Source organism: Anas platyrhynchos, chromosome 1 (assembly GCF_047663525.1).
Source record: "Anas platyrhynchos isolate ZD024472 breed Pekin duck chromosome 1, IASCAAS_PekinDuck_T2T, whole genome shotgun sequence".
Taxonomy (NCBI): Eukaryota; Metazoa; Chordata; class Aves; order Anseriformes; family Anatidae; genus Anas; species Anas platyrhynchos.
This window is the reverse complement of record NC_092587.1, coordinates 40950965-40964879: the sequence shown is the minus strand read 5'-3', so window position 1 is coordinate 40964879 and position 13915 is coordinate 40950965. Positions and strand designations below refer to the sequence as shown.

The following is a 13915-nucleotide window of genomic DNA, read 5'->3' as shown; positions in this document are numbered from 1 at the left end:
CTACCTTTAAACACAGGAAACTTCTTGCAGGGGTTCAGAATTTAATTACTCTTTTTTATTTTTAATTTGTTTTTATTTTTGTTGTAGTTGTTTTTGTTTCGTTCCCTCAAGTTTTACTGCGATTGCTTACCTAGACAACATGTTGTGAACTTATCACCTGAAAGTACTTGGTTTTCTACCCTTTTTGAGAGCTACTCTATTGAATCCCAGATTCCCTTTGCCTATCACAGAGGATAGGGAAATAAGGTTTTGAAACCATCCTGACAATACTGCAAGGTGCCATTCCTTTTGGTTATATTTATTTATTTATTTATTTTTAACAGAGATTTGTACCAGCTGAGGCCTTGTCCTTTCTCTTATGCAAACTGAATTTCCCAGTAAAAGAGCCATCAGCTCATTACTGAGAAAACTCTATGTGTATTTGTTAACACCTCTCTGGTAAAGAAGAATAGAAGTTCATCACACCTTTTTATTCTGAATTGCAAGATCCTTTTGCAACTTCACCACTAGATTTAGATTTCATTATCCTGAGTAACAGTTTGAAAGATTTTTCATTGTACTATTCATCCCTTTTCCTTTTTGCACATCATGAGTCACTTACAAGCACAGATCTTTGGGGGAGGTGAATTATAGTCTGTATTTTTAAAAGCTGTTTTTACTCACAATAACTCAGTTATTCCTTGTTTTTCCTCGATTTTCATTCTTGATGAAAAGTTGTTAATGGATTTTATGGGCTTCTCCAAGAAACAACTTATGAGTGATCCTTGGCCTCTCTGGCCCCCAGTTCCATCTCACAGAAGTGCCATTTGAACCAATGGAAACAAATTACTGAAAATCTGAAAGGAAAATGTTACTCTCCTCTTTTTTTTTTTTTTTTTTTTTTTTTTTAGCATGGAAATGTGTTTACTTTTTTTAGACCCGATCACTTGGAGGTATATACACTCTGATTAACACACTTCAGGCTATTCATTTCATTTCTGAAAACTAAGTGCACAAGCAGGCACTGCAGAAACACGGGAAATAGATTACTAACTTGTGTTCTGTTCATTTAAGCACACCAAATCTGGAAAACACAAAACTTGAGTCTCTCATTCCTTTGTATTTTCAGAAGACTTTTACAGCAGCCAGTCATGAAATCTGTGAAGATGCACTGATAGTCATGGGGCAACAGTCAGAATTTTTAAAAAAGGAGATCACTGGGGGAAGAAACTGGCCCACACAATAAAGGAGCTGGGATTACTTTTTAAAAGTCATACTGAACTTCCATTAGTAATGAAACAATTTCTACACACAGCCAACTTTCAGTATATATTTGTATGTGTTACACTTGTGTGGAACGCTCACCTGGATCTGCTAGAAAGCATAGAATGAATATCTTGGGTCATACATCTTGAGCCTGTACGGCCAATCTTGCCAAAAACTGCTTAGTAAAGCCAGAAGATTCTTGCAGCATTCAGCACTGAGCAGAGAGGAAGAGCTCACATGTGGGCCCACTTGACAGTGAAAATAGGGATGACATTTCCAAGCTTCCCAGTCCTCATAGAGCTCCACATAACAAAACCCACACAATCTCATATAAAATTCCATGGGCCTTAGAACATACCACACTTCTTTTATACCAAACAGTGCTATGCTTTACAAACAATTTTTAGACATAATATGCTAATAACAATATTCTCCTCCTTGTATATTAACATTCCTGGATACTGAGGGATGCTGCTCAGCAGTGTCTGCGCAGCACATCCCTGTCTGAGGAAGTGTGACAGCAGGATACGTAAGAATACTAAGGAAAGTGTACATACTGTAGGGCAGGTATACTTTGTGGCACATTTAGCAGTTCCAGTTTCCTGTTCATCAATTTAGCAGTTCCTATTCATCCTGTTCACACTCTGACTCTGCTAAGAAGTGATTTGCGAGCACCTCATCAACCTGTAACCTTGGCTTCCTCTGGTGGAAAACCTAAGCATGTGAGCAAAAAAGGAGCTGGAGGGGTGGAGTTGGTGGCTGGCATGAGAGGGATAGAAGTTGTGGGACTGCAGAAACACTAGGAAGCACCCAATACATCACCAAACAACATTTACCTGTATAGACATGTTCACTTTGTCCTACTTCAGGTTCAGACTTCATACACTTTTTATGTTACAGAAAGTTCTCTCTATCACAAAGATGTTCCCTGCTTAAGCAGGGAACTCCCACCACCTTCCTGCTAAACTACACAATTTTTACATATATTCTTGTAGCATTTTACTGAAGCATTTTCAATTTATTAACATCTCTTATAAGGTATTGTTAATGAAATGAAATACAATACTGTAGAAACAATCTTACTTGTGAGGCACATGGTCCCATTGATTCCCATTTGTATCAAATACATTACTACTTCCCCAAAGAAAGTGTCAGCTCTGATAACTACAGATTTTTACTAAAAGTTCATATCCACTTGGCAATGTGCTACAACTCTAACACCTTTTCTAACACTCTGATATCCAGGATGTGGTAAGCAAGACCTGTATTTTCATTGAACACAACTCCCTCTGTTGGACTGCAGCATGTGTGTATCCCAAACTGTAAAAATTATCTTTGAAGCATGGTTTTACAATCTGGTAGGAAACAGTGCCAAAGATAAGATTGACAAAATGAAAAAAAATAGTCTTCATTAAATGCATTAAAGTCTCCTATGTTAGGAGTCTTTTCATAAAAAGGGTCTTTCCTGCCCTTCAATATATATTAGAAAAGCCCTGTTACCAAATACAATTAAGAATGCTTTTTTACATAGATGTGTACTGGAACACAGTTCCCATGGGAATTAGTAAGAGCTAATTCCAAGGAAGAAAAAATGATAGTAAAACAACATCAATCTTAAGAAAAAATCAATGTGAAAAAAAATATATATGTTCAAAATTTTTTGTAACTTTCACTTTATTTTACTATTTGTGCAGCTGAAAGCACCACAGACTGCATGAAGAAAGAACAGCAATATTCAATGTTAGTTTTTCAAAATTGTCAAGGGACAGTACTGTCACCACAAAAAGATTTTCAGTCCAACACTTTAATTCTCTTGCATTTTTCCTAAAATGTATTACAAATGATATTTCATATTCTTGAAACATCTTTGATATGATCTGTTTAGAGAAAAAACACTGGAGATCTTTCAGTACATTTTTTAATATGTTCAGAAGAAATATATATGAATTCTATCTTTTTGAACCATTATAGAAAAGCTTTACAATGTATTTTCTATCCAAAATACTCTCCTGTTTTTTCTAATGATGGCAGGATTTTCAACAGAAATTAAAGAAACAAATTGATTATAAACAAGCAGAAAGGAACTATAATTTTATTTCATCAAAATGTAAATCATTGAAAGACTTTTGTTTTCTTTTAAAAGAAAAAAAAAAAAATCTAGGTTTCATTAACTGATAGACTTCCGAAAAGATTAATGTGGCATCATTTTTTCCATTGAAGGAAAGAGATTTGAAAAAAAAAAAAAAAGTCTCGAGTGACATATTCCTCCTTGAATGAGATAGTTGTGAAGAAAAAAAATCTCAAAAAGCTTGTATATGTATATTCTAATAAACAGACTTCTAAATCCTTATTTTTATTTTAACCCTTAATAGTAAATACCAAAATCATTTTACCACAGCAGATTTATCCAGCAGAGAAGCAAATCTCAAATCTCACAAGTTAATGACAGCCATGAGGATTCTGGTAAAGCTAACTATATAAAAACTGGATGCTGCTGAAGTTTACAAGTTTTAATTTTTATGAACTTGGACCTGTGGAGCTGGTTCAACTGGTCTACAATTTTTTTCTGTATCACTGCCAATATGAGAGCAGAGTGCAAGACATTACAACAGACTTAACTAGAAGAAAACTAAAAGAGAAACATTTAAAACATTTTAAAAATAAACATGAAAATATGTTTATGAATTTTGCTAACCGCTGAACTGAGATATTTCAAAAATCTTTCGAAAGATGAAGCTAATGGCAAGAGGAAATCCAAATGGTGAGTGAAACAGAACTTGGGAATATTGGTAATGATTAATTATGAATTGATATTGGTATCATCTACAGAGCATATCAAGTATTCCCAGCAGCAGACAATCCATGTCAGTGTTCTCTAACTTAAGCTAATAAAATGTCTTAGACATCACCTCCTGGGAAGGGTATCAAATAGCAAATGAATACAGAAAACATTTCTTCTTAATTGCAAGTTATGAGAGCAAGGATCATGAAAACATATGTGAAAGAGAAGGGTGGTAGGATTCTTGAGGTTTATAAGCTAAAAAGGTTGAAATGAAGGCAGTGGGTGAATAGCTAATATGCATAGGAATACAAATGAATGAATGGCTAACATACTTTCAGGAGTATCATAGCACTGAATGAGTGGATAGCATGTTTATAGGAATAGCTTGATTACTGCTGATTTGATGGCTGATGTTCTGAAAAATCCCAATAGGGCACATTATTACATATTGGCCTATTTCAGATATGTAAACTAGCTTTGAACAGTTACTTTTTTTTATTTTTTTTATTTTTTTTTTTTCTGAATATTACAAATATGCAGGAGTCCACTGCTACAAGAAGAGATTTGGTTTATCATTGTCTAATAGGCTAACAAAATTGAGAACTGCCATGGGAATTACCTGAAAACGTGATAAAATATTGCTTTCTGATAGGCCACATCAGTTCACAATCCAAATGAGACAAATGAAGAGCAGACAATACCTGGGGTCTCTGAGAGATTTTGGAAGAAAGCTGACAAATTTGAGCTCCTTTAACTACTTTAAAGTGTACTCTAGTACACTTTAACTTTCCTATCACAGTTAAAAAAATCAGCGGGATAAAATTGGTATTTCAAAAGGCAAGAAAATAATCTGATCTGACTGTAGAGGTAAAAAAAGAAAGTGACTGAATTACTAGAAATTACTATTTCTAGTAGTTGAACTGATGCTTTAGCACTGTGCGAGTACTGATGCATGATGGTGTACAGGAGTGTTCAAAGCACCCCATTTGAGAGGCAGAGCACCTGAGACATATTCTGTGGTCTGGCTGAGTTCAGAGTTCTGCTTGCAGGAGGCAGAATACAGACCAAAGAGAACCCTGCAGGTACTCAGGTACTATTGCAGCAACCACGTTTCCCTATACTGCACTAGAGATAGAGATAGAATCAAGAATCCCATATGCCATGTAAAGATTTTCTGGTCAATGAGGAAGGAAGACCCTTTTTTTTTTAATTTATTTTTATTTTATTTTTTTATTTTTTTAGATGCAAACATTGTGCAAACTATTATTGAGAGAATATTTCTCCCTGTAGCTTGGCTTTGTCTCATGGAAATGAAGTTAGATAGATATCAGAGTGGTGGGTCCCTCAGCAATCCTAGATGGTCACTAACCAGTTACATAACCTGGGGAAATAATATCACTTTTCTGTGCTTTTGTCTCTTCTTGTTTGTCTTGTCTGTCTGGAATGGCAGGTTTTAATGTGATTAGAGTAAGGAGTGATTATCTCTCCATCTGTGTGTGTAATATTAGAGTTCCACACTGGTGTTCCCAAAGTTCTCAGCCAGGGCCACTAGGTGCTGCTGTAATATGAGTAATTAAAATAATAACTATTATTAAGGAAATTGCCTATATTCTTACTGTGGACTTTCAAAAAGCCCAAAAGCAAGAAAAGAAACTTATTCTAAACCTCCACATTCTATAAAAAGTAAGAATGGGAAAAAAAAAAAAAAAAAATGCATTTTGCTGGAATTCTATTTTTTTCCTTTCACAGCTTTGCAGAAAACACTGCAAATACCTTCCACTTTTTAAAAACACACTGAATAAATGCAACATTTTTGTATTCCATTCCCACTTTTAAGCCAACCTTCAGCAGTTTGCTATTATGCAAACTCCTCCAAACCATGATACTCTGAAATCCTTGCCAGCTACACTATATTCATAAGCACACCTTATTCATATAGCATTTGGATGTGAACAGACAGGCAAAGTCCACAGCATGGGGGAGAATGTTGTAATTGTAAATGATTCAGTAAATGCATGGTGATGTTACTGATGCTCAGATTTTGTACCTGCCAGTTCTACAGCCTTCCAATGAGGATTTATCTTATTAAATGTAGTTTACTAACCATAAACACAGCACAAGATTAATCAGACTCCATATGAATCACAGTCACAAAATGCTTGTTGCCTGAGCATATTAAAATGTCTTTAAGCAGCTGCCAGCTATATCTCAGAAAGCTATATGACTAAAGTGCTATTTCTGAAAGTCTTGGAGTCAGTGCATCTAACTGGACTTTACAGTGGACAATCCAAAAGGCTATTTATATTCAGAAATAATTTGGCAAGTCTTGTTCATCAAACCAGTTTTCCAGACACAAAGACTCCACTCAGAAATTTGTTCTTGGATTTATTGCCCTTAAAAATGAAGTTAAATGAAATTATCTGGATAATCAGGAGAAGAACAGGTTCACTAAAGCAGTTCTGGATTAATTAGTACTCATGAAGTTTTGCTGCTGAGTTACCTCAGTTCCCAAAGTTAGCTAACACAAAAATGAAGATACAAACACAAAGTATATGTGTGAAAAACAAGTTCCAGGAATAGTATGTAAGAATTAGGACTGTATGTTAAATATGGGACAGAATATGCACAGCTTAAGTAAATCTTTAAAAAGCATTTTAGAAAACTGTAGAAGTGCCAACACAAACTAAAAATGTATTTTTTTCTTACCATTTGAGACTGGCTCCGGGGACAGCCATTGATATCTTCAACCTTCTCATTTGCTAAACAAAACAGTGAGGTGAGAAAGAAGTAAACCAGGAGATAAAACTTTCTTCTCCACCCCCCAGCAAAACAAAACAAAACAAAAAGCACACACACACACAAAGAAAATAAAAAAGTAATTAAAAAAAAAAAAAAAAAAGGAAGAGCAGAAAAGACACAGCAATAAAGTGCACAGGGTTTTGTTGACACAGAGCTCCTTTCTAAGTAAAGCTCGGTCGCACAGTAACAACACTCTTGTTAGCAGCAGTTGCTTCCACATGCCAAATCATGCAAAGTGGGAAGTGCGAAGGAGGTCGCTGCTAATTCTTCAGCCCCTGCAAAATAACTGCTGACATGAAATCTTCCACAATTGTCTTTGCAGGGTCAGGATACAGTTTCAAGACAGCCCAGAAAGTATGAACCACTCCAACTAACAAAATGCACACATGGGAGACATATGGTTTAATGGAGCATTCATTTCTGACAATTCAAAGTGTGTAAGATACAGTTCTGGCCATTTAAAGTATGGTTAAACAGCCACTTCCAAACATGCTCACATAAACATATTTTTTAATTAAGACAAGGATGAACCACACAAATATCAGAGACATATGGACCCAGTCAAATTGTATTATTCAGGGTTCATCTTATTGTTAAATACATTCAACTTGAATTATATATTCCCCCATGCATAGAGTCAGCTCTCAGTGCTTCTCTGAACCCTGAGCTTACCGATGATCTGGATGATTTCTGCTAGCAGAACTCCATCTGCAATGTCCTGTTGCAAATCCTTGATCAACCGCTTGTGGCCAGATTTTGCTAGGTAGTGGTTAGCCCAGTCAGTGTAAATCTGCAGAGCAGAGGGGAGGGCAGGAGGGAGAGAGGGGAGCGGGAAAGAAGACAATAAAAATTCTTAAAACAAATGTTGGCTTGCACACAAGAACTATTCTGGATCACATTCCAATTTAAGAAGCCAGCACCAAAGGAAACAATTTTAACGTTATTTAAAAAAAAAAAAAAAGCCATGCCCCTCCCCCTGCATTTTCTGTTTTATTTTAACATCAAATGATTCACTCCGTTTCATGAGGGTTCAAGCTTGCTGTGACCAAGCAAAATTCCCCTTATGACTGTAAAGGAAACTCCTGCCATAAATCAGTCACGTCTGCTCCAATTCCACCTCCCACCGTGTTCCTACCTACACGCACGCCCCTCCACGCGCTCTACACGCGGAGGCTGCCTAAGAGAAAGTGAGAGCAGAAACGTGCGCCTATGTTTTGGTGGGAGTTCATTGGTTTGTCTCTCATGATCCTGCCTGTGACAGTGCCTCTACGACACTTTCTGCAGTAGTCACACTCTTCTGCTCTGTACGGTTCATTTGTTCCCTTGCCCATGTTTCAGTGTGTCGCAGTGTGCATGGAGACTGAAAGCAACAACTGTCCAGGAGCCTTATTAGAGAGTATATTCTGGCAATATGCTGCGTCCTTTCTTTGCAAAAACAGGAGGGGGGAATGGTGAGACCAAGTAGCACAAAAGCCTTTGCAACAGACAGCACAAAAAACAGCACTCATTGACAGAAATTTAGAAAGTACCATCTGAACTACACCAACCAAAGCAAAGGGGAAAGAGGTTGAAAGCAGAACAAGAGTTAAGAATGGAGGTATCTACGTGCCCAAGGAGCATGTTTGCTAACAGAGGAGGGGTGTGCACAACAGGAACCACGGTCACATAGAGTAAGAAGGAGAGGCAGGGACACCATCCCATGTGCACTGCAGGAACAGTGCTCACCAGGAGGTGCTCACACCATCCCTCAATGTTTCCCAGCAGGCAGGGGCAGTGTGGACTAGTGAAACTTCACCCAGTTTTCACACAGTGTCAGGGCATCAGTGCAGCAAGGGGTGACTGCTATCAGTGAGGTGCCTGTGGTCCCTCTCCCTATCCCCCAAGAAAGGACTTGCACAGATCATCCTGCTATCCTTGCATGTGACCACTGAAAGAAAGCATATATGCATGGCAGCATTGCTGTGTAAGTAAATGTATTATCCATACTACACTCTATGCTGAGGTTATGTTTGAAATTGTTGAAACTGCACCTCTTCCATAAGAACAATATGAGGTCACTTTATAAACATCCTTTTACTTAACCTCACAGACCCTCGGGAGGAAGGGATCAGAATCCCATTTTGTGAACAGTAAAAACAGAGGCCAAAGCCATTAACTACTTGCTTAGTTCAACAAGGAAATCTGTGGCAGGACTGCGATGGGAAAGTGGATGAAATTCCCAGTCCCAAATCTTACCCAGAGAACCAACATCCACTTTCCAGCCAGTGAAAGTATCACTGCTCAGTCCATGTTCATATCAGAAGGACTCATTTGCCACGAGTCCCTTTGTCACAGGTTTTCTTCAGTAAAATTCATAGGGAATTGCAACTGGTTTGGTCTTTCCTATTTCTTCACAAATTCCTGTAGGTAGATCACCAACTGTTTTGCCACAGCTTTCTTGACAGTTTTAGGACTTTAAATAACTCCATAGTATTAAACTGGAAGAGGATTCATGTCTCCCATAGCCAAAGGATTCTGCTGCTAGGTGGGGATGTAAACTGCCCTATGCAGCTAGAAGTCTTCTTTGGTCACCTCTGTTTTCACTGACTGAAACTTTTTTTTTTCACTTTTACAGGTGAGTGACATGAAAGACTCCAGTAAAATGGTTTTCAAAAACCATTGCAGCTAAGAAAGTGTTTCTTCAGTGTTTATAAATAAATATAAGGAATGCTACTGTGAATCTCTAAAGATGGTATTAACAAATTTAGAACAATATGAATTCAGGAGGATAAAAGGCACATACCACACCCATAGCATCATGTATTCCTTACTACTAGTGTTTCAACTTCAGTCATTCTTCTAAAATAAAGTCTCATGAGAATTCTCTGAACTACCATAAGCTGAACTATTTTCTGTACTCCATTGAAACTGACCCACTGGAACATACAGAATTTAATACCCACTGATATTATTTTGGGTTAGTTTTGTACTACAAATAAAAATACCAAGCATTTCCTTTTTCATTTGTCACACCCACACATAATCTGGTGTACCAATCCTAATTTTGACTACAATTTGAACTATCCTCTCACTAAGCAGCCAGGGAAATTTCATTCTAGCAGCTGTTGTGCAAGTATCTAATACTCAAAGAATGGACTTCACCCACCCACCCTTCATATATTTCTTTTTTCGTATATTTAAAAGTGGAAAGTATAAAGAATGTAAATACCAGAGATTAAAGTTAAATGTCATAGATAAGGGTGGTGTGTACACAAAAGTTGATAATCTACATCACATCAGTGGACACAAGAAATTATTGATGGCCTGTACTTTGACAGTTAAGAAATGATGAAAAAAAAAGAGTGGGAGGAAGCAGTGGTAAAAGAGTTTTTCTTCCACTTCAAGCGTATTTTAAAAGAAAAATAAAATGTGAAGAGTTGTTCACAGAGACCATAGAGCAAACCAATACCCAGTTGGCAGGGGAATGTCATGTTTAATTTCCTCTCTTTCCATAGGGTCACCACTTGCTTCAGTTTGCCCCCTTCCCCATAGGACACCCTTTTCATTCATCTAATTTTTCCAGGGACCCAACTGCTCAGGAGTCAGTTGCAAAAAATGAGAAGCATGTAGACAGACACATGAAATTATAAGAATGTATGTACACCACTATATTTTTTTTACATGAAATACTCTGGTGCAAATACCATGGGAAATAGAGAACCGCCTTCACAGTTTTTAAGTATCAATGTAACTGTAATTTTATCTTAAACTCCTCAAGACAACAAAAAGCTCCAGTGTCATGACTGACATTATTCACTTTGCCAAGAGAAGTCACACAGACCACAAGATAAAAAAAACGGTAACTTTATGCAACGGTTTTCTTTGTATTAGCACTCCCCTGTTATTGGGTGCTGAGCACCTTTAAGGAAGAGCTGTGCATGATCCTTTTCCAGAACTAGCAATATATCATTACGTCTTGCACTAATTGTTCAGTAACATTTCCCCAAAATATTTTATTATTTATTTTATTTTATTTTATTTTATTTTATTTTATTTTATTTTATTTTATTTTATTTTATTTTATTTTATTTTATTTTATTTTATTTTATTTTATTTTATTTTATTTTATTTTATTCTATTCTATTCTATTCTATTCTATTTATTTATTTTATTTCATTTATTATTCAGAGCTGTTCCAGAGAAGGCACACAGGAGGGTAAGTTGTTGCAACACTTCCTCCCCGATTCATTGCTTGGCCCAGTGTCCCTGCCTTACAGCTACAGGCTGGGATGGGCTGATGGCTTACTCATTTCCTCCCCAAACTTCCTCCTCTACCACTACGCTTCACAGACACATCCAACTGGGGAGTATTTGACTTCAGTGCTAGGTTCCAGCCACTGGTGACACACAGGAGAGTTGCCGTTATCTGCAATGCAGAGGACTAGTCTCAAAGTTGTGATAACAGAAGAGAGATGATTCTGAGTTTGTGTGGTCCAAGCTGCATCCTGGTATTGGATGATTTAACCACTTGCAACACAAAGCAGAATTCAGTGGGGCAATCTGAGCTTGGGCACAGCCTGCTCGTGTTAACAATGGTTTCCCCTAGCATTCCTCAACTGCATGTCATGCTAACCTTTCAAAAAGTACAGAAAATAAACTCCAATACCCAAATATAGTTATGAACTTCACCTCGATACTTCATACGCTGCTGTAAGGAACACAGGAGAGCTACTTGGCAGGATCAATAATAAAACAAAACACTTGATGATACATTAGTTTAATCTAGTGGGAAAGTGTGGAAAGTTACTGACTTTCTTAGAAGATTCTTTAATCATAAAACAGACAATTATACACCAGGCAGAACTACAATGAATCCTCTTGAAAATTAATACAGAAATGTTACCACCCACAATCAATGTTAAGAAGGAAATGTCAAATGGATTTCATACAGTCTGCCTAAAACAATAATAATGCATGACACTTGTAAGCATCTTCCACAAATTCATCTCAACATGCTTTCCAGACAAAAATGAGATCACCCCTATTATTTAAGATTCCCGAGACTTTCTGTAAGATGTGGGGAAACTGAAACTGAGTTATAAAGGCTTTCTTGGTAGATTTCTCTTTTATTTCTTTCATTTTATTATTATTTATTTATTGAACGTGGCTTGCTCAAGAGCAAGCAGAGCTGGGAATACAACCCAGATATTCTGAGTTGCAATAATTTCTTATATATATATATATTATTTATTTATCAAGCTCTTTTATAAATAGGCATGGTGCAAAAATGTATATTTCAAGAATCAGGATCCTTCTGCATATTTTTATTTGCTTGCTACAGACTCTAGAATTTCAGATCTGAGAATGGTTTCCTGTTGCTATCGAGAAGACAGCTTTCCATACTTAGTGTGCTCCACTGTCATGCAATTATGTGCCACTGCTGCTGGGAAGAACAACAGTTGCAGCCAGCTGAGTTATGCCAAGACCTTATGACAGATTTCCATGCCATTTAGAAGGATAGGTTATGTTTGAAGCAATATTTAAATATTTGTCCACTATATGAAAAAGTTTCCTTCCTAGATATCTAGGAATCAATGGAGAGTATCCATTTCTCAGCATTTGTCCTTTAAAATGATGTAGAAGACAACTGTATCCTCATTCATTAGTAAAAAAGAATTGAAATGCTGTCCATTGACGCTTTCTTCTGTGCACATTATCAGCCTTATGTTTCTGTCATCTGGAAGGGATGCTTTTTAAGAACTCCATTGCCCAAATGGATGCCTTTGGCATCAGCAAGCTTCCCACACTTTGTCAGTTTTTATTCCTTTATCTTGTAGCAAACAAGAACTGGAGAAATGGAAGGAAAAGTTAGCTATTACAAAGAATGTTGCTAGCTGCTGCAGAATACCTGGGTTGCAATGGTTCATAGCAATATACAATGCTACTTCTTAACACAGCAGGATTCTGCCTTTTATTCTGTTCTCAGATTATATACATATATTTGATAATCTGTAAAATCTCTAAAAAAATAAAAATAAAAATCTGAATAAGATAAGAATTTAAGCAGTCAACCAAAGTAGAAATATGGTATTGTTAACTTAATAAATGTATTATGTGAATTACAAGTGTATCTATTCTGCTTAAAATGTGGTCATCAGAGACAACTGATTGTTGATTGCACTTAGAGCTTTTCACCCACAGACACTTGTTGAAGTCATGCTTGTACAAGAAGAGATTGATGCCTTGTTTTTGCTCTTCTCCAGTATGCTATGAAATGGGCTGCAAAAGCTGTATATTTATTTCCTGGGCTGTTTTCCAGTGTGTGGCCTAAACTGGATGTTGAATACCCAACAGGGCCTACATAACAGTCCCAGAGTCCCTGATGAAGGGGACTTGCCAGGGTAGAGGGCATGACCACAACTCTACTTAGAGCTATTCTTGGCCAATAAATTGTGGGTAACAAAACATGTGTTGGAGTGTCCCCAAAGCTGCTTGCATTTATAAAGAGAAGCTGGGCAATGCACTGACTAGTGTTAGAAGAGGGTGAGGAAAACTTTGCAAAGAGATGCCTTCATTTCATCTCTTCACTAAGGAAAACTTAACTGGAAAGCTGAATCTGAGCTTTAAAATGTTTTCTTACTGAAGGTTATTTCCCTGGGCTGCAAAAGATTGATCTATTAGTTTAATTCCTGCTATTAACAAGGGAAAGGGCTAACTTTGCAAACAATGGCACACAATTAGACTGCCATAAGAGACAGATCAAGCATCTGATTTATGTCAAGATTTAACTTACTATAGAAGACACATTCCAACTCATGTGCTTCAAAGTAAAACTGGGAGGCTGGGGGTGGCACTTTCTGTAACATTGAGCAAATTACATGACAAGGAAAAATATTTACACAATTAAAAATATATGGACAGAAAATATAACTAGAATGACTTAGTTTATAGGCAAGGTGGAAGACAATGCACTTCATTTAACAGAATGAAATGAGTATTAAATGACATTCCAGAAACCCTGTTTCTGAATCCCAGTGAGCAAATGAGAACAATTACAATTTAAGGAATAGAAACCATTTAGAGCAATACATAGAAATTAACTAAAATGCC

The 13915-nt window shown here is 36.8% G+C and overlaps 1 protein-coding gene across 18 annotated transcripts in view; it reads right to left on the bottom strand.

Annotated features, from left to right (window-relative positions):
- Positions 1-13915, bottom strand: part of NAV3 (neuron navigator 3) — a 275094-nt gene that overhangs the window by 185682 nt on the left and 75497 nt on the right. For all 18 annotated transcript variants that reach the window (XM_038172953.2, XM_038172943.2, XM_072035141.1 and 15 more), the window contains exons 2-3: positions 7499-7616; positions 6734-6786 (exon numbers count right to left, since the gene is read on the bottom strand). In XM_038172953.2, the coding sequence (XP_038028881.2) occupies positions 6734-6786; positions 7499-7616 (171 nt within the window). The remainder of the gene's footprint in view (positions 1-6733; positions 6787-7498; positions 7617-13915) is intronic.